At 45.3% G+C, this 18,749-nt stretch overlaps 1 protein-coding gene across 1 annotated transcript in view; it reads left to right on the top strand.

Moving 5' to 3' along the window:
- Positions 1 to 18,749, top strand: part of SLC9A3 (solute carrier family 9 member A3) — a gene marked incomplete in the record, with an annotated part of 668,605 nt that overhangs the window by 357,718 nt on the left and 292,138 nt on the right. The window contains 1 exon segment of the mRNA XM_073630751.1: positions 868 to 1,170. Coding sequence (XP_073486852.1) covers positions 868 to 1,170 — 303 coding nt within the window.

The raw sequence follows: 18,749 nt of genomic DNA, 5'->3' as shown, positions 1-18,749 counted from the left end.
GTATCAAGCAGAGAGCGGGGTCCGTTGTAACTAGCCAGGAGTCGGTATCCAGGTAAACAGCAAGGAGCAGAGTGCACAGCGAAACCGGAACTGGGAACAGCTGATGACAAACCAGCAACCCGACTGGGTGCTGGAGCCATCAGAAATAGCCCATACAGTGCGCGCGTCAGCATGACGCACTACCGTGCACCCGCACGGAAATGCTGACATGACCTTGTTTGTCCTCTCCTAGTTTAGTGATATGGTTCCTTGTTTTCTTGCCTTGATTTTTAAAGGCTGTTAACATGATTCTGTAATAGGAAATATGGAGACATGGACTCCCAAGCCATCCCGGGAGGAGACAGTTGCCGGGATAAGACAGTTATTATCACTAGCAGCTGCTAGCGATAATCGCAAGAGAATCTGGCAGGCTGGTTGTACCCAAGTTGATCAATCAATCAAGCCTGCCTGTTAACGGTCCAAATCTCGGCCGGTTCCTTATGAACCAACCTAGGATCGAACTGTGTATGGCCGGCCTAAGTACACATTTTTCTCTTTAGTTTATTGAACCTTGACATTCTATGTTTTCATATACTCTCTGCTCAATACACTCTATCTCATAAATCCTAAATAAAAATGTATATAAAAAGTTAGGTCCTGTAGCCAGTTTACTATAGCAGGGTTCAAACAGCATTGTAAGTCACATTTAACTTTTTCCTTATTATTATTATTATATCCAAGTTAGAATTTAAGGTGCCTTTTATGTTCTATGAATTTTTTTTTTTTTTTCTCATAACTGAATACTGACTTTAACATTCTTTAAATTGGGTTAACATATTCACATAATTTGAAATTGCCCTGAAATATCTTTTTTTTTTCTCTTTACAGGTTTTCACATATCGCATAAAGTGACTTCAATTGTGCCAGAGAGCTGTCTTTTGATTGTGCTTGGTCTGCTTCTAGGTGGAATAGTATGGGCTGCAGATCACATTGCTTCCTTTACAATGACACCAACAGTATTTTTCTTTTACCTATTGCCACCTATTGTACTAGATGCTGGATACTTCATGCCAAACAGACTATTTTTTGGAAATCTTGGAACTATCCTTCTTTATGCTGTAATAGGAACAGTCTGGAATGCTGCTACAACCGGACTATCACTTTATGGTGTTTACCTTACAGGAATAATGGGTAAGCTGTTTTTTTTTTTTATTATTATAGCAAAGGGTTTTCAGTCAGCAGGGGACTGCTGACTGAAGTTAAAGGGTAACTAAATCCACATCATAAACTATCAATAAATGCTATATTACATGCTGTTCATACTCACTCAGTCACTATGCAATTTCCTTTTCTGTATTCTGCAAAAAACCTGGTTAATCCTGCTGTTCTCTATCTCCCACTTCTGTCCAAGCTCCCAATTCAGCTAGGGATTTTGCAGAGCAGTGTTGGCAGCTCTGCACATGCTCCGTTTTCAGGGAGTGTTTTGAGCATTGAGCATTTCCTCACATCTGAACAGCTCATGTGACTACAGAGTCACACATGTGGGTGTATACACAGTGGTAAATGACAGCCAGCTCCCTCCCTCCATGCCCACTAACCAGCTAATCATAATGGAGGCAGGAAATTACATGTAGATTAATGGAGGCTTCACTTCCCTCTTATTCTAAAACACAGGCTGGAGGGACATCACACAGCCTGTAACTGGCAGAAACCAACCCACACCATGTTATTACCAAAAAAAATAAAGATTTTATTTCAAATATACTGTATATTTGTAAGAGAATTTTTAAAACAGTTTATTGATTGTAGTGATTCTAGCCATGAGACTTGATGATCCCTGACATTAAAACCGCCATCGCTCACCTCATGTGAACAGTGCTGCCACCAATATTATTAGCTCCTTACCAGCTCCAAATGATTCCCCGTTACAGGGGATCAAACAATGCCTTTGGCTTATACCCAGTCTGGGCCTTTCTCCAAATAGAATCCTTCTCCTAGTCCCGGGGTGTCACTCACTCATATGGATGGATGGATATATGTCAAAAATGCATGCTTGACTTGTACAATATATGGATGGCACCCACAGGTTTGAAGACCCGGTGTTAAAGATCACAGTAAACTGCTGAGGAGGTGTAGCAATAGAAATCTGCCCAAGATATTCCACCTTTTTGTTGCTGCTCTGGACAAAACTTTTTCATTATGTCCTGATTCCTGGCAGGTGGTCACGTGGTAAAGAGCCTCCGTCAGACTGATGCCCCACACAACCGATCCCTGCGCTGCGCGCCCCCAAGGGCGCGCAATCGCGGCTTGTCCTGCTGGGTGTCATATGATGCCCAGTCAGGATAACTGAACCACTTCCTGGCCATCATTCTGCTATAAACAACAAGTTCCTGGAGCTCTCAAACTAAATGTGAATGGAGGAGTGTATGGGAATGAAATTGACCCCCAGTGCAGCTGCCAACCACTGGAAAATGGAGAGCAAGATATACATAAACACAAGCAGAGCTCTATGGGAAATAATGGGTGTCCATATGTAAATTCACGTATAAATATACGTACACTTTGGATTGGATTTTTTAAAAAGAAGCGCTTTATTGCACATAATTTTTGAGCCTTAAAAATTATGTGCAATAAAGTGCTTCTTTTTTAAAAATCCAATGTGTACATATATTTATATGTGAATTTACATACTGTATGGACACAGACATTTTGACTTTTTTCTCATAGAGCGCTGCTTGTGGTTATGTATATATCATTCTGCTATAGGTCGGGCAGGAAGTGGTTAAAAATTCACAGTACTGGTGAATTAATGCAGAAATTCATCAGACTGAATTCTTTATAACTGTAATACACTTTTTAATATATGGAAAGCATAGGGTGCTGCTGACAAATTGCATAGGGGAAGATTAGTAGAGGGCTAGTAGTAACTGGCAGGCCTGTTAGAGTAGATGTACTGAATGTTATGAATATACCAAAATGCTCTGTATTTTAGAGAATTGGGAAGGGGTTTGGGAAGAAGGGTTTTTTTATCCTTTGTTGCATCTCAATGCTGCTGATGAATTTTCAACATATTTAAAACTTTCTTTGTCTATGGATAGTGAGAGAAATCATTTTTTCAAGACAATACCACCAAAAAAAGCCTTGCTTGTTCTTTAAAAAATAATAAATATATTATGTTATTTTAGGTTAGATCAAGTATTGTCAAATAAGCATGCTCATAGCAGAAATGTAAAAATTGCACTGGTCCGTAGGGGGTGTGCTAAAGTAAAGTGTAAGTACAAACAAATGGCAACTGCCCCAAATGGAAGGGCAACGCATGTCAAACACAAAGAAAAAGCTGCAGAGGCCGCTGCAAGGCACCCCAGTATTATCTGCAATCCTAATGCCTCGTACACACGATCGGACATTCCGACATCAAAATCCATGGTTATTTTCCGACGGATGTTGGCTCAAACTTGTCTTGATGGAAATTCCGATGGAAACTGTTCCGATGGAGCCTGCACACGGTTGGAATTTCCGACAAAAGGCTCTCATCAAACATTTTCCATCGGAAAATCTGACCGTGTGTACGAGGCATAACTCTATAAACTTTGAGAGCCTCCATAGTAGGAGCACATATATAGCCAGGGACAGATCTATCCAGATTATTATGTATTGTGAGTGGCGAAAAGGGATGAGCCGAGCACCCCCCGGTTCGGTTCGTGGCAGAACATGCGAACGGACTGAAAGTTTGCGTGAACATTCGAACACCGTTAAAGTCTATGGGACCCGAACGTGAAAAATCAAAAGTGCGAATTTTAAAGGCTAATATGCAAGTTATTGTCCTAAAAAATGTTTGGGGATCTGGGTCCTGCCCCAGGGGACATGTATCAATGCAAAAAAAAGTTTTAAAAACACAACACTGTAAGCCCTCACAGTTACTCTTGGTGGGCGCAGGAACGGGTCCTGCTTTGAAATATTAGATCAAAAATTGTAATGACACACCCCTGTTAAACAGGGGCAGAAAAATTGGGCCTTAGGTGGTGGCGGTAGTGGTGGTGCTGGTGGTGGCACAACACTGTAAAGCCTCACAGATACTCTTGTTGAGTGCAGGAACGAGCCTTGCTGTTAAATATTTGATCAAAAATTGTAATTACACGCCCCTGTTAAACGGGCACTAAAACTGGGCCTTAAGCACTGGTGGTGGTGCCACAACACTGCAACCCCTCACAGATACTCTATTTGAGCGCAAAAACAAGCCCTGCTGCAAAATATTACAGCAAAAGTTGTAATTACACGCCCCTGTTAAACAGGGGCAGAAAAATTGGGCCTTAGACACTGCTGGTGGTGCCCTGAAACAAAAATGTTCTTAGAAGGTATCAACATGAACATTGAGGAGGCATAGGATAGTCACTCAGCATAGGCAGTCTTCAAGGGATCTCACATTCATAGAAAAAGTTACATCAGCATCAGGTGCTTGGTAGCTGGTGATTAGGGATGAGCTTCGAGTTCGAGTCGAACTCAAGTTCGACTCGAACATTGGCTGTTCGCCAGTTCGCCGAACAGCGAACAATTTGGGGTGTTCGCGGCAAATTCAAAAGCCACGGAACACCCTTTAAAAGTCTATGGGAGAAATCAAAAGTGCTAATTTTAAAGACTTATATGCATGGTATTGTCATAAAAAGTGTTTGGGGACCTGGGTCCTGCCCCAGGGGATATGTATCAATGCAAAAACAAGTTTTATAAACGGCCGTTTTTTCGGGAGTGTGATTTTAATAATGCTTAAAGTGAAACAATAAAAGTGTAATATTCCTTTAAATTTCGTACCTGGGGGTGTCTATAGTATGCCTGTAAAGGGGCGCGTGTTTCCCGTGTTTAGAACAGTCTGACAGCAAAATGACATTTCAAAGGAAAAAAAGTCATTTAAAACTACTTGCAGCTATTAATGAATTGCCAGTCCGACAATACACATAAAAGGTCATTGATAAAAACGGCATGGGAATTCCCCACAGGGGAACCCCAAACCAAAATTTTAAAAAAAATGACGTGGGGGTCCCCCTAAATGCCATACCAGGCCCTTCAGTTCTGGTATGGATATTAAGGGGAACCCCGGCCAATTTTTTTTTTTTAAATGGCGTGGGGTCCCCCTCAAAATCTATACCAGACCCTTTAGGTTTGGTATGGATTTTAAGGGGAACCCCACGCCAAAATTAAAAAAAAAATGGCATGGGGTCCCCCCAAAAATCCATACCAGACCCTTATCCGAGCACGCAACCTGGCAGGCCGCAGGAAAAGAGGGGGGACGAGAGAGCACCCCCCTGAACTGTACCAGGCCACATGCCCTCAACATTGGGAGGGTCCCAAAACACCTTGTCCCCATGTTAATGGGGACAAGGACCTCATCCCCACAACCCTTGCCCGGTGGTTGTGGGGGTCTGCGGGCGGGGGCTTATCGAAATCTGGAAGCCCCCTTTAACAAGGGGACCCCCAGATCCCGGCCCTCCCCCTGTGTGAAATGGTAGCGGGGTACAAAAGTACCCCTACCATTTCACAAAAAAGTGTCAAAAATGTTAAAAATGACAAGAGACAGTTTTTGACAATTTCTTTATTTAAATGCTTCTTCTTTCTTCTATCTTCTTTCTTCTATCTTCTATCTTCCTTCGGTTTCTTCCTCCATCTTCTTCTTCTTCTGGTTCTTCTGGTTCTTCCTCCGGTGTGCTCGTCCGGCATCTTCCTCCACCTTCCCTTCTTCTTCTCGGGCCATTCCGCATCCACCATGATGGGAGGCTCCCGCTGTGTGACGCTTCTCATCTTCTGACAGTTCTTAAATAATGGAGGGCGGGGCCACCCGGTGACCCTGCCCCCCTCTGACGCACGAGGACTTGACGGAGACTTCCCTGTGGTATTCCCTGTGATGTCAGAGGGGGCGGGGTCACCCGTTACGTAATAGATAGAAGAAAGAAGATAGAAGAAAGAAGAAGCATTTAAATAAAGGAATTGTCAAAAACTGTCTCTTGTCATTTTTAACATTTTTTACACTTTTTTTGTGAAATCCATTTCACACAGGGGGGAGGGGAGTCCCCTTGTTAAAGGGGGCTTCCAGATTCCGATAAGCCCTCCGCCAGCAGACCCCCACAACCACCGGGCAAGGGTTGTGGGGATGAGGCTCTTGTCCCCAGGGGGGCTACCCCAAAGCACCCTCCCAATGTTGAGGGCATGTGGCCTGGTACGGTTCAGGAGGGGGGGCGCTCTCTCATCCCCCCTCTTTTCCTGCAGCCTGCCAGGTTGCGTGCTCGGATAAGGGTCTGATATGGATTTTTGGGGGGACCCCACGCCATTTTTTTTTTAAAAATTGGCCGGGGTTCCCCTTAATATCCATACCAGACCTGAAGGGCCTGGTACAGAATTTAGGGGGACCCCCACGCCATTTTTTTTTTAAATTTTGGGTTCCCCTGTGGGGAATTCCCATGCCGTTTTTATCAATGAACTTTTATGTATATTGTCGGACCGGCAATTCATTAATAGCCGAGAGTAGTTTTAAATGACTTTTTTTTCTTTGAAATGTTATTATTTTGCTGTCAGACTGTTTTAAACATGGGAAACATGCGCCCCTTTACAGGCATACTATAGACACCCCCCAGGTACGAAATTTAAAGGAATATTACACTTTTATTGTTTTCACTTTAAGCATTATTAAAATCACTGCTCCCAAAAAAACGGCCGTTTTTAAAACTTTTTTTTGCATTGATCCATGTCCCCTGGGGCAGGACCCGGGTCCCCAAACACTTTTGATGACAAAAACTTGCATATAACCCTTTAAAATTAGCACTTTTGATTATTCATGTTCGTGCCCCATAGACTTTACCGGTATTCGCGTGTTCGAATACATTTTTTGCCTGTTCGCATGTTCTGGTGCGAACCGAACAGGGGTGTGTTTGACGCATCCCTACTGGTGATCCAAGACTGATTCATTTTTATGAAGGTGAGCCGATCAACTGAGTTTGTGGACAGGAGCACTCTGTGATCGGTTACAAAGCCTCCAGCAGCACCGAATGTGCGTTCAGAAAGAACGCTGGATGCAGGACAGGCCAGTAGCTCAATTGCATATTGTGTAAGCTATGGCCAGTGATCCATCCTCAAGACCCAGTAACGCAGTGGATTTTCGACTGGAAAGGTATCCAGGTCTGATCTTGCCCCTAGGTATTCCTGGACCATGTAAATCAGACGCTGGTGAAGGTTGCTGGAACTGATCAGACCTTGGGGCTGCGGACTAAAGAATTGTCTGAACGCATCGGTCAGATGGCCGCCTTCTTCACCGCTCCTTCTGTGACTGACTGAAACCTCAGCAACACGTTGTTCAGGAGGACCAGGAAATTGTAACCTCCCTGGCTCTGGAAATGCATTGAACAAACCTTTCTGCAAGGCCTCTTGAAGATGTTTCATCCTCTGCTCCCTCTGCCAAGGTTGGATAAGTTCTGCAACCTTACCCTTGTAACATGGATCAAGAAGGGTTGCCAGCCAGTAATGATCCCTCTCCTTGATACCACAAATCTGAGGGTCCTTTCGTAGGCTTTGCAGGATCAGAGAGGCCATGCAGCGAAGGTTTGCTGAGGCATTCGATCTGGAGTCCTCTGGGTCACTAACGATGACATGATCCACAGCCACCTGCCCCCAGCCATGTTCAAGTCCATGGGTTTCTGGGGACTGAAAACGATCCCTTGAAGACTGCTGCTGATGCTGAGTGCTAGGCTCCACCTCCATGCTGACACAATCCTCATTCTCTTCCTCCTCCTCTTCCTGTGTGATCAGTGGGCCCGCAGGAATACTGTCTGGATAAAGGGGGCCTTGAGAGGTAAGGAAGTTTTCCTCTTCCTCCCTCTGTTCTGCCTCAAGTGACCTGTCCATTATGCTCCAACAGGAAGACAAGAGGGACAGTATCACTGATGCATGCACTGTCACTGCTCACCATCCTCGTGGCCTCCTCAAATGGTGACAACACAGTGCATGCATCCTTGATCAGTAACCACTGGCGTGGTGAAAAAAAGCCAAGCTCCCTTGACCCTGTCCTGGTGCCATACTCACACAGGTACTCATTGATGGCCCTCTGCTGTGTGTGCAGCCACTGCAGCATTGCCAACATTGAGTTCCACCTGGTGGGCATGTCACAAATGAGGCAGTTCTTGGGCAGGTTGCATTCCTTTTGAAGGTCAGCCAGCCGAGCACTGGCATTATATGACCGGCGGAAATGCCCACAGACTTTCATGGCCTGCTTCAAGAGATCCTGTAAGCCCTGGTACCTGCACAAGAACCGCTGGACCACCAAATAAAGGATGTGAGCCAAACAGGGAACATGGGTCAAGTTTCCCTGACGAAAGGGCGGAGAGGAGGTTGGTGCCATTTTTGCAAACCACCATTCCTGGCTGAGGCTGGCGTGGCATCAACCACCTCTGAGTCTGCCCCTGCAGAGCTGACAGAATCTTTGCCCCAGTGTGGCTCCTGTCCCCTAAGCAGACCAACTCAAGCACCACATGGCATCTGTTTGCTTGAGTGCTTGCGTAGCCCCTTGAATGCCTACGGAGCACCACTGGTTCCAAGGACAAATCTGCAGAGGAAGAGGCCATAGAGGAAGAAGAAGAGGATGGGGTGGAGGAGAGAGGTGTGGCAGAATCACCACTACTATCATTTTAGAAGCGTGGTGACGGAACAAGCTTCAACAATTGCACCCTGTCCTGCATCCTTCCCAACTGCCAGCTGAGTTACCCAGTGCACCGTGAAAGAAAGGTAACGTCCCTGTCCATGCCTGCTGGACCATGAGTCAGCGGTAATATGCACCTTACTGCTGACCGGCCTATCCAACAAGGCCAAGACATTGCCTTCCACATACCAGTAGAGAGCCAGAATGGCCTTCCTTGAAAAGAAATGGCATTTGGGAACTTGCCACTGAGGTATCGCACATTCCACAAATTCACGAAAGGGGGCAGAGTCTACCAGCTGAAAAGGCAGCAGTTGAAGTGCTAGCAATTTAGCCAAGAAAGCATTCAGCCGCTGAGCATGTGGATGGCTGGGACCGAATTTCTTTAGACGGTTTAGCAACTGGGGTAGAGAAATTTGCCTGCTACAATCGGATGTTGGTGTAGCAATAGCAGATTGCCCGCAAGTACTTGGCACACCTAATTCTACACCTTAATTCCTCTCAGTGCAGGTTTCTGAGAGGACTGAAGGTATAATGGGGTTGGAGATCCCAGCTCATGAGGAGCAATGAGAGGTCCACCTTGCTCTTTGGTGTGGGTCTTTTAAGTACTGTTGCCAATGGACTGCATGGGAGGTCAACATATGTCTGGTCAAGCATGTGGTGCCCAAGCGGCTGCTGTTTTTGCCACGCTTAATACGCTTCAGACATATGTTGCAAACAGCAACGGTGTGATCTGCTGCACACGTATCAAAAAAGGCCCACACCAAAGAACTTTTCAAAATACACAGGGAGTCATCAGCGCCCTGCACATGTGGAGCTCTGCGGTGTGATGCAGTTGGGTGGCTGCCCTTAAAGCGGTTGTATACCTTTATTTTTAACTTTTACCTACAGGTAAGCCTATAATAAGGCTTACCTGTAGGTAAAAAAAATATCTCCTAAACCTGTAAGGTTTAGGAGATATTCCCCTCGCAATGAACCGCTGACTGCAGCGGCGCATGCGCACAGGGGATTCTCGGCTGACAGCCCGGCAAACTCCGGAGCTTGCCGGGCAGAAGTCTCCCGCGCGCATGCGTGGGAGTGACGACATCGCGGCTCCGGCCACTCACAGCACCGGAGCCACGATACCCGGAAGAAACGCCGAGGGGAGATGTCAGCTCCCTCGGCGTGGACCAGGTGAGATGCCGGCGCCTCGTTCTAAGGTAAGTATCTCATAATGAGCTAGTATGCGGTGCGGTGCATACTAGCTCATTATGCCTTTTCCCTTGCAGGTGTAGAAAAAAAAAAAAAAAAGACAGCGGGTATACAACCGCTTTAAGCTGGCCCCTGGAGAGCATCCTGCCTTGTTGGAGATGTGCCTCCTCCTCCTCTCTTCTATCAGGCACCCATGTAGAGTCAGTGACCTCATCATCTCCTCCCTCCTCATCACTGAAGCAAACCTGGCAGTATGCTGCAGCTGGGGGAACATGACTGCCAGTTTCTTGTCCTTCTTGGGCACCCCCTCTTTCTGGGCTCACGTTACTGCCTTCCTTCAAAACGCTGCGTATCCTCCTGCAGCATGTACCCAACACTGTGGTCGAACGGTTCGGGGGACTCCTCCGTGTATGATGGTGGGGCTAAGGAAGGAGTGACTGATGACATTGAGCCGATGGAATAGGCCACTTTGGCAGCTGCATTGGCAGGCAAACTACTCTGAGCCTGGGTGACAGAGGATGAGGAGGATGAGGATGGCTTAGTTATCCACTCTACCAACTCTTCTGCATGTTGTGGATCAACACAGCCAGCTGTCGAAAAAAAGGACAAGCGTGCCCCACGGCCATGTGCTGAGGATGCACTGTGTCCACGACCAGCACTGTTGGCTGTAGACACAGAGATTGCTTGCCCTCTTTTAGTGGCCTGTGAGCGTCTACCTCTCCTTAGTGGCCTTCCAGACATGCTGTAAAATGTTATTAGCAAAGTTTACTTGAAAAGTACAACAGGAATGGCGTGCAGTCAGATATAGGCTTGGCTAGACTAGAATGCAGTGGATATATATTTAAAGCAGACTGTGTATATATATTTAATGCACTGCAGATCACTTAATCACCTGCCTGCCTGCCTGAAAGTATATTTGAAAACATACACCAGGAATGGCCTGCAGTCAGATATAGGCTTGGCTAGACTAGAATGCAGTGGATATATATGTAGGAGACTGTATTTATATTTTATGCACTGCAGATCACTGAATCACCTGCCTGCCTGCCTGCCTGTCTGCCTGCCTGCAAGTTTATTTAAAAACGTACACCAGGAATGGCCTGCAGTCAGATATAGGCTTGGCTAGACTAGAATGCAGTGGATATATATGTAGGAGACTGTATACATATTTTATGCACTGCAGATAACTGAATAACCTGCCTGCCTGAAAGTATATTTGAAAACGTACCCCAGGAATGGCCTGCAGTCAGATCTAGCTAAATATATATGAGACTGACTGTGTATATTACATACACTGCAGCTAACTGAATCACCTGCCTGCCTGAAGTATATTAGAAACAGTACACCAGGAACCATAGGCGTGTGCAGCTTATTGCATTAGGGTGTGCACCCGAAAGCTCAAGCACACATACGTGTGTATATTTATGTATGTATGTGTGTGTGTGTGTATATATATATATATATATATATATATATATATATACACACACACACTTACATACATACATATATACACACGTCAAAAGTATTGGGACACCTGCCTTTACACGCACATGAACTTTAATGCCATCCTAGTCTTAGTCCGTAGGGTTCAATATTGCGTTGGCCCACCCTTTAAAAGCTTCAACTCTTCTGGGAAGGCCGTCCACAAGGTTTAGGAGTGTGTCTATGGGAATGTTTAACCATTCTTCCAGAAGGGCATTTGTGAGGTCAGGCGCTGATGTTAGACAAGAAGGCCTAACTCGCAGTCTCCACTCAAATTCATCCCAAATGTTTCTATCAGGTTGTGATCAAGACTCTGTGCAGGTCAGTCAAGTTTCTCCACCCCAAACTCGCTCATCCATGTCTTTATGGACCTTGCTTTGTGCACTGGTCCAAATAATTTGGTAGAGGGGGGATTATGGTGTGGGGTTGTTTTTTGGGGGTTGGGCTTGGCCTCTTAGTTCCAGTGAAGGGAACTCTTAAGGCATCAGCATACCAAGATATCTTGGACAATTTCATGCTTGCAACTTTGTGGGAACAGTTTGGGGATAGCCCCTTCCTGCTCCAACATGACTGCGCACCAGTGCACAAAGCAAGGTCCATAAAGACATGGACTTAGCAGGGGTGGTGGGAAATTAACTTCAAGTGCAATAATTCACATTATAACCGTAACTAAAACATATTCAATTAACACTCTAAAAAATAAAAATTCCAAAGTGCTATAATGGTGTGAACCTACCAACTAAAAAGTTGTTGCACTTGAAGGTAATTTGTATTGTAATTATCTGTAGAGGGGTTTCCACCATCCCTGCTAAGGCAGCACTGATGGGCACTGATAGGCAGCACTGATGGGCACTAATAGGCTGCACTGATTGGCAGTGTTGATGGGCACTAATTGGTAGCACTGATGTGCACTGATAGGCAGCACTGATTGGCACTGATTGTCAGCACTGATAGGTGGCACTGATGGGCACTGATATGCATCACTGATGGGCTCTGATTGATAGCACTTATGGGCAGCACTGATGGACACTGATTGGCACTGATTGGAAGCACTGCTGGACACTGATGAGCACTGATAGGCTGCACTGATGGACACTGATAGGCAGCACTGATGGGCACTGACTGGCAGCACTGATAGGTAGCACTGATAGGCACTAATTGTCAGCACTTATTGGCACTGATAGACAGCACTGATGGGCACTGATATGCAGCACTGATAGGCAGCACTGACTGGCACTGGTTGGCACCGATAGGCAGCATTGGTTGGCACTAATAAGCAGTACTGGCACTGATGGGCAGCCTTGGTTGGCACTGATAAGCAGCACTGGCACTGATAGGCAGCATTGGTTGGCACTGATAGGCAGCATTGGGTGGCACAGATAGGGGAGAGGGGGAGTTTCACATTCAGGAGATCTTGAGAATTGCCAGAGCTGTTCAGTGCATGAAACTGTCAGATAATGACACTGCATGCAGGGAGAGATACCAGCTGTTAAAAGTCAGCGGTGATGTTGTTGGTGGACGGGACTGTTACCAAACACTAGCCAATAGGATGGGTCTGGGCAGGCCGCTACATTTCTCTGGCTTCGCCCCCTCTCTGAAGCAGCCCAATCATTGGCTGGTGTTGGCGCTTGGTCCTGCCCACCTCCGACATCGCGGCTGAGTTGTAATGACTTACAACTCAGCCGCAATGTTGGGGGTGGGCGGGACCAAGCCCTATAAACACCAGCCAATGTTTGAGCTGCTTCAGAGAGGGGGCGGGCCACATAAATGTACAGGCCCGCCCAGACCCCATCCCATTGGCTGGTGTTTGATGGCCGTTCGGTCCCACCCACCCCTGACATCACCACTGACTTTTGACAGCTGGTGTCTCTGCATGCAGTGTCATTATCTGACAGTTTCATACACTGAACAGCTCTGGCAATTCTCATGATCTGCTGCCTGTGAAACTGTTTCACAGGCAGTGTGGGCCACACACTCTCTTGGATGCAGCATTTTGGGGCAAATCTCTGGAGACAGCACGAGGTGATTAGGGTGTGCCCAGGCACACCTGGCACACCCCGTGTGCATGCTTATGCCAGGAACGGACTAGAGTCAGATCTAGCTAAACTGGATACAGTGGATATATATATATATATATATATATATATATATATATATATATATATATATATATATATATATATATATTTATATACACGAGACTGACTGACTGTGTGTATATATATATATATATATATATATATATATTAAATACACTGCAGTTAACTCAATTGCCTGCCTGAAGTATGTTAGAAACAGTACACCAGGAAGGGACTGCAGTCAGATCTAGCTAAACTGGATACAGTGGATATATACATATATATTGGTCTTAAAATTGGTCTGGGCAGGAAGGGGGTTAAATTGCCCTGTATTGAAGTGGTTAAGGGGAACCCTATGACAGAAAAAAGAAAAAAAATGGTGTGGGGTCCCCCCCAAAATCCATACCAGACCCTTATCTAAGCATGTAGCCTGGCAGGCCAGGAAAGTGGGGGGGGGAGTGAGCGAGTAGCCCCACCTCCTGAACCATACCAGGCTGCTTGCCCTCAACTTGGGGAGAGTGCTTTGGCATGCCCCCCAAAGCACATTGTCCCCATGTTGATGGAGACAAGGGCCTCTTCCTGACAACCCTGGGCTGTGGTTGTAGGGGTCTGTGGGGCAGAGGGCCTTATCGGAATCTGGAAGCACCCTTTAACAAGGGGGGGCCCCAGATCCCAGCCCCCCCATGTGAATGGGTACTGGGTACATCGTACCCCTACCCAGGCACCAAATTTTTTTTGACAAGTCCTTTATTAAAAAAGAAAAAAAGTGTCCCTCGTCAATCACGCTGCCCGAAAAAAATAAATTTTTTTTAAACCCACTGTCATCTTTTGAGAGGCCTCCTGCCATCTGCCTCCTCTCTGGGGCCACCCAGCTACGTCACCTGGTGGCACGTGATGTCATGTGACGCCAGAAGGGGGTTGTGTCACCAGGTGACGTAGCCCTGCCCCTTCCCTATATAAGAGCTGTCAATGCAGAGAGGAAGCAGATGGCCGGAGGCCTCCCAAAAGATGATTTTTTTTTCTATTTTTGCGGGCAGCGTGATTGACGATGGATTACATCGAGTGACACTTTATTAAAAAAAAAAAAAAATAGGACTTGTCAAAAACAGTTTCCTGTGTTTACTTTTTGACACTTTTTTTGGTGAAGGGGTAAGATGTCCCCGATACCCATTCACATAGGGGGGTCCCCTTGTTAAAGGGTCCTTCCAGATTCCGATAAGCTCCCCACCCGCAGACCCCGACAACCACAGCCCAGGGTTGTCAGGAAGAGGCCCTTGTCCCCATCAACATGGGGATAAAGTGCTTTGGGGTGGGGAGCGCAGAGCCCCTCTGCCCCAAAGCACCTCCCCCATGTTGAGGGCATGTGGCCTGGTATGGTTCAGGAGGGGCGCTCGCTTGTCCACCCCCCCTTTTCCTGACCATTTTTTTTTTCATATTGGCGTGGGGTTCCCCTTAAAATGCTTACCAGACCCCAACAGTCGCGAGCATATTTAAATGACATTTGTTTTCTTTTAGAAATGTCATTGCTGCAGCATGTTCTACACTTTACAGGCAGATTAAGGTGACCCCCTAGGCCCAATATTTAAAGGAATATTTCATTTTTATTTTTTCACTTTAAGCGTCATTAAAATCACTGCTCCTTTGTATTGATACATGTCCCGCAGGGCAGTACCCAGCTCCCCATACACTTTCTATGGCAATAACTTGCATATAAGCCTTTAAAATTAGGACTTTTAATTTTTCATGTTCGTGTCCCATAGACTTTAATAGAGTTTGCATGTTCGGTAGAACTTTTTGCCTGTTCGAGATGTTCTGGTGTGAACCGAACTGGGGGGTGTTCGGCCCATCCTTACCTGTGAGTAAACAGGTGTGCAGGGCCGTTATACACCAAATCTGAGAGTAGCTCCAGGCAGTTACTGTCATTTGGAGACACATCCTTTGTGTGAATAGAGTGGTGTGTTCCAGGCAGGAGGGGTGACTTGGTAGAGAGACAAGACCCTATGCTGGGGGGGACTTCTTAGGTATAGGACTGAGAAAGTCAGGACAGCTACAGTCAGGTCCATAAATATTGGGACATCCACACAATTCTAATCTTTTTGGCTCTATACATATATACCACCACAATGGATATGAAATGAAACAAACAAGATGTGCTTTAACTGCAGACTTTCAGCTTTAATTCAAGGGTATTTACATCCAAATCAGGTGAACAGTGTAGGAATTACAACAGTTTGTATATGTGCCTCCCACTTTTTAAGGAACCAAAGGTAATAGGACAGATTAACAATCATCCATCAAACTTTCACTTTTTAATACTTGGTTGCAAATCCTTTGCAGTCAATTACAGCCTGAAGTCTGGAACGCATAGACATCACCAGACGCTGGGTTTCATGATGCTCTGTCAGGCCTCTACTGCAACTGTCTTCAGTTCCTGCTTGTTCTTGGGGCATTATCCCTTCAGTTTTGTCTTCAGCAAGTGAAATGCATGCTCAATCGGATTCAGGTCAGGTGATTGACTTAGCCATTGCATAACATTCCACTTCTTTCCCTTAAAAAACTATTTGGTTGCTTTCGCAGTATGCTTCGGGTCATTGTCCATCTGCACTGTGAAGCGCCGTCCAATGAATTTGGAAGCATTTTGCTGTATATGAGCAGGTAATATTGCCCAAAACACTTCAAAATTCATCCTGCTGCTTTTGTCAGCAGTCACATCATCAATAAATACAAGAGAACCAGTTCAATTGGCAGCCATACATGCCCACGCCATGACACTACCACCACCATGCTTCACTGATGAGGTGGTATGCTTTGGATCATGAGCAGTTCCTTTCCTTCTCCATACTCTTCTCTTCCCATCACTCTGGTACAAGTTGATCTTGGTCTCATCTGTCCATAGGATGTTGTTCCAGAACTGTGAAGGCTTTTTTAGATGTTGTTTGGCAAACTCTAATCTGGCCTTCCTGTTTTTGAATCTCACCAATGGTTTACATCTTGTGGTGATCCCTCTGTATTCACTCTGGTGAAGTCTTCTCTTGATTGTTGACTTTGACACACATACACCTATCTCCTGGAGAGTGTTCTTGATCTGGCCAACTGTTGTGAAGGGTGTTTTCTTCACCAGGGAAAGAATTCTTCGCTCATCCACCACAGTTGTTTTCTGTGGTCTTCCGGGTCTTTTGGTGCTGAGCTCACGGGTGCGTTCTGTCTTTTTAAGGATGTTCTAAATAGTTGCTTTGGTCACACCTAATGTTTTTGCTATCTCTCTGATGGGTTTGTTTTGTTTTTTGAGCCTAATGATGGCTTGCTTCACTGATAGTGACAGCTCTTTGGATCTCATATTGAGAGTTGACAGTAACAGGTTCCAAATGCAAATAGCACACTTGACATGAACTCTGGACCTTTTATCTGCTCCTTGTAAATGGGATAATGAGGGAATAACACACACATGGCCATGGAACAGCTGAACAGCCAATTGTCCCATTACTTTTGGTCCCTTAAAAAGTGGGAGGCACATATATAAACTGTTGTATATGTTACATTGTTTACCTGATTTGGATGTAAATACCCTTGAATTAAAGCTGAAAGTCTGCAGTTAAAGCACATCTTGTTCATTTCATTTCAAATCCATTGTGGTATTGTATAGAGACAAAAAGATTAGAATTGTGTCAATGTCCCAATATTTATGGACCTGACTGGCTACATGAGTCCAGAGAGATTGGGAATGCTGAGGTGACTAGCAAGTCCAGGGGGAGCTGGAGGGAGTCTGAGTTCCCAGGAAGTGTGTGATAATCCAGAGGGGGGCTGGGAAAACCCTATCAGGAGGCCAGGAATGGGTCTGCACAGCAATGTGATGTGATGAAAGGACGAATTGGGCCAAGAACTCATGGTCTGGAAAACCAGTTCTAATAACAGCTGTGCTGCCAAAGTATAACCAGCTGGGCTAGTATTTTTTCATTATATATGGTTGCTGGAAAAGAACCCCTTAGCGGGCAACCAGTCTGAACTGAACTTTGTGTTGGACTCAATAAAAGTGGGCTGCTGAGCCCTTCTTTATAGTTCTTCACCACTCTGAGTCTAATCACTACATACCACAGCACCTACTTTACCATCACTCTAAATCCATGAAAGACTGTTCTATCAAAGATAGAGTTGTTTGGTTACAGTAATGGTAGTTATGTTTGCTGTAAATTGAAGACAGTATTCAAGGAGCAGAATCACATATCTGTAACTGTGAAGCATATGGTATGGTTTGGGGTTGTATCACTGGGGATTATTTACTGGACAGTGCAAAATCTGGTGTAGCTCTGCATAGAAACCAATCAGCTTCCAGGTTTTATTGTCAAAGTTTAATTGAACAAGGTAGAAGCTGATTGGTTGCCATGCACAGCAGATTCTGAGTGCACTAGTTTTAGTAAATCTCTCCAACTGTGTCGGGGACTTGGAAGCTTGAAGTCAGCCAGATATTTTACAGGATATTAAAGTGTGTTTTATGAGAATGTGAAGCCCTCTGACCAAAAATTGAAGTTAAACCTGAAATGTCTCTTCCAATGTGATAAGGATCTAAGGAACAGTAGCAAATTTGCCAAAGAATGGCTGAAAAAAGGAATAGAGGGTTATATACTTTCCTACTCAAAATCCTGGTATGAATCCCATGTGCAGTTTGTGCAAGGAAATCTACAAACATCTTGCAACTGAAGGAATTTTGCATGAAGGAGCCAAAACCATGGAAGTTCATGGCAGAGACTAGTCAGCAGTAGGAATGAGCTTTGTGTTTTGTTGATGGTAACTTCAAACCAAACTGTTTGCAGTTCGAACAGTTCGAAGAACAGATCAATTAAATAACCAGATCTGGCCAGTTCACCTGGCCGCCATTAATTTAGTGTCAGAATTAGTACCACAACTAAGCCCTGGTTCACATTGATGCTACTTTGAAATCGCACCCACTTCACTTGAAGTAGCGCGATTTCAAAGTAGCAAGGTCAGCGCGATTTCAGGTGCTACGTGATAGACATCTGTGTGGCTTCATGCACAGATGTCTATTGAAGTCACACCTGAAATCGGGAAAAGTAGTGCAGGAACTACTTTTGCAAACTGGTGCGACGCCGCAAAATCGGTGTTGCACCGATTGGAACAGTGTCATTGCTTCCAATAGGCTGCCACTTGTCATTATTTGATCTCTCAAATTGCATGACAAATCGCTCCAATGTGAATCTAGGGTAAATGACAGCTTTCAGCTGTCCTGTGGCTTGTTTCAAGCAGCTGGAATTTTGTTTTAATGCAGGCACTGCCACTGCCATGAGTTTTGTCTCTGACAGCTAAAGGGTTAAAACTGCAGAAACAAATGG

The sequence above is a fragment of the Aquarana catesbeiana genome, linkage group LG05, assembly GCF_042186555.1.
Source record: "Aquarana catesbeiana isolate 2022-GZ linkage group LG05, ASM4218655v1, whole genome shotgun sequence".
In the NCBI taxonomy this organism is placed as follows: Eukaryota; Metazoa; Chordata; class Amphibia; order Anura; family Ranidae; genus Aquarana; species Aquarana catesbeiana.
Note: the sequence above shows the minus strand (reverse complement) of the source record. Positions and strands in the feature narration are given on the sequence as shown.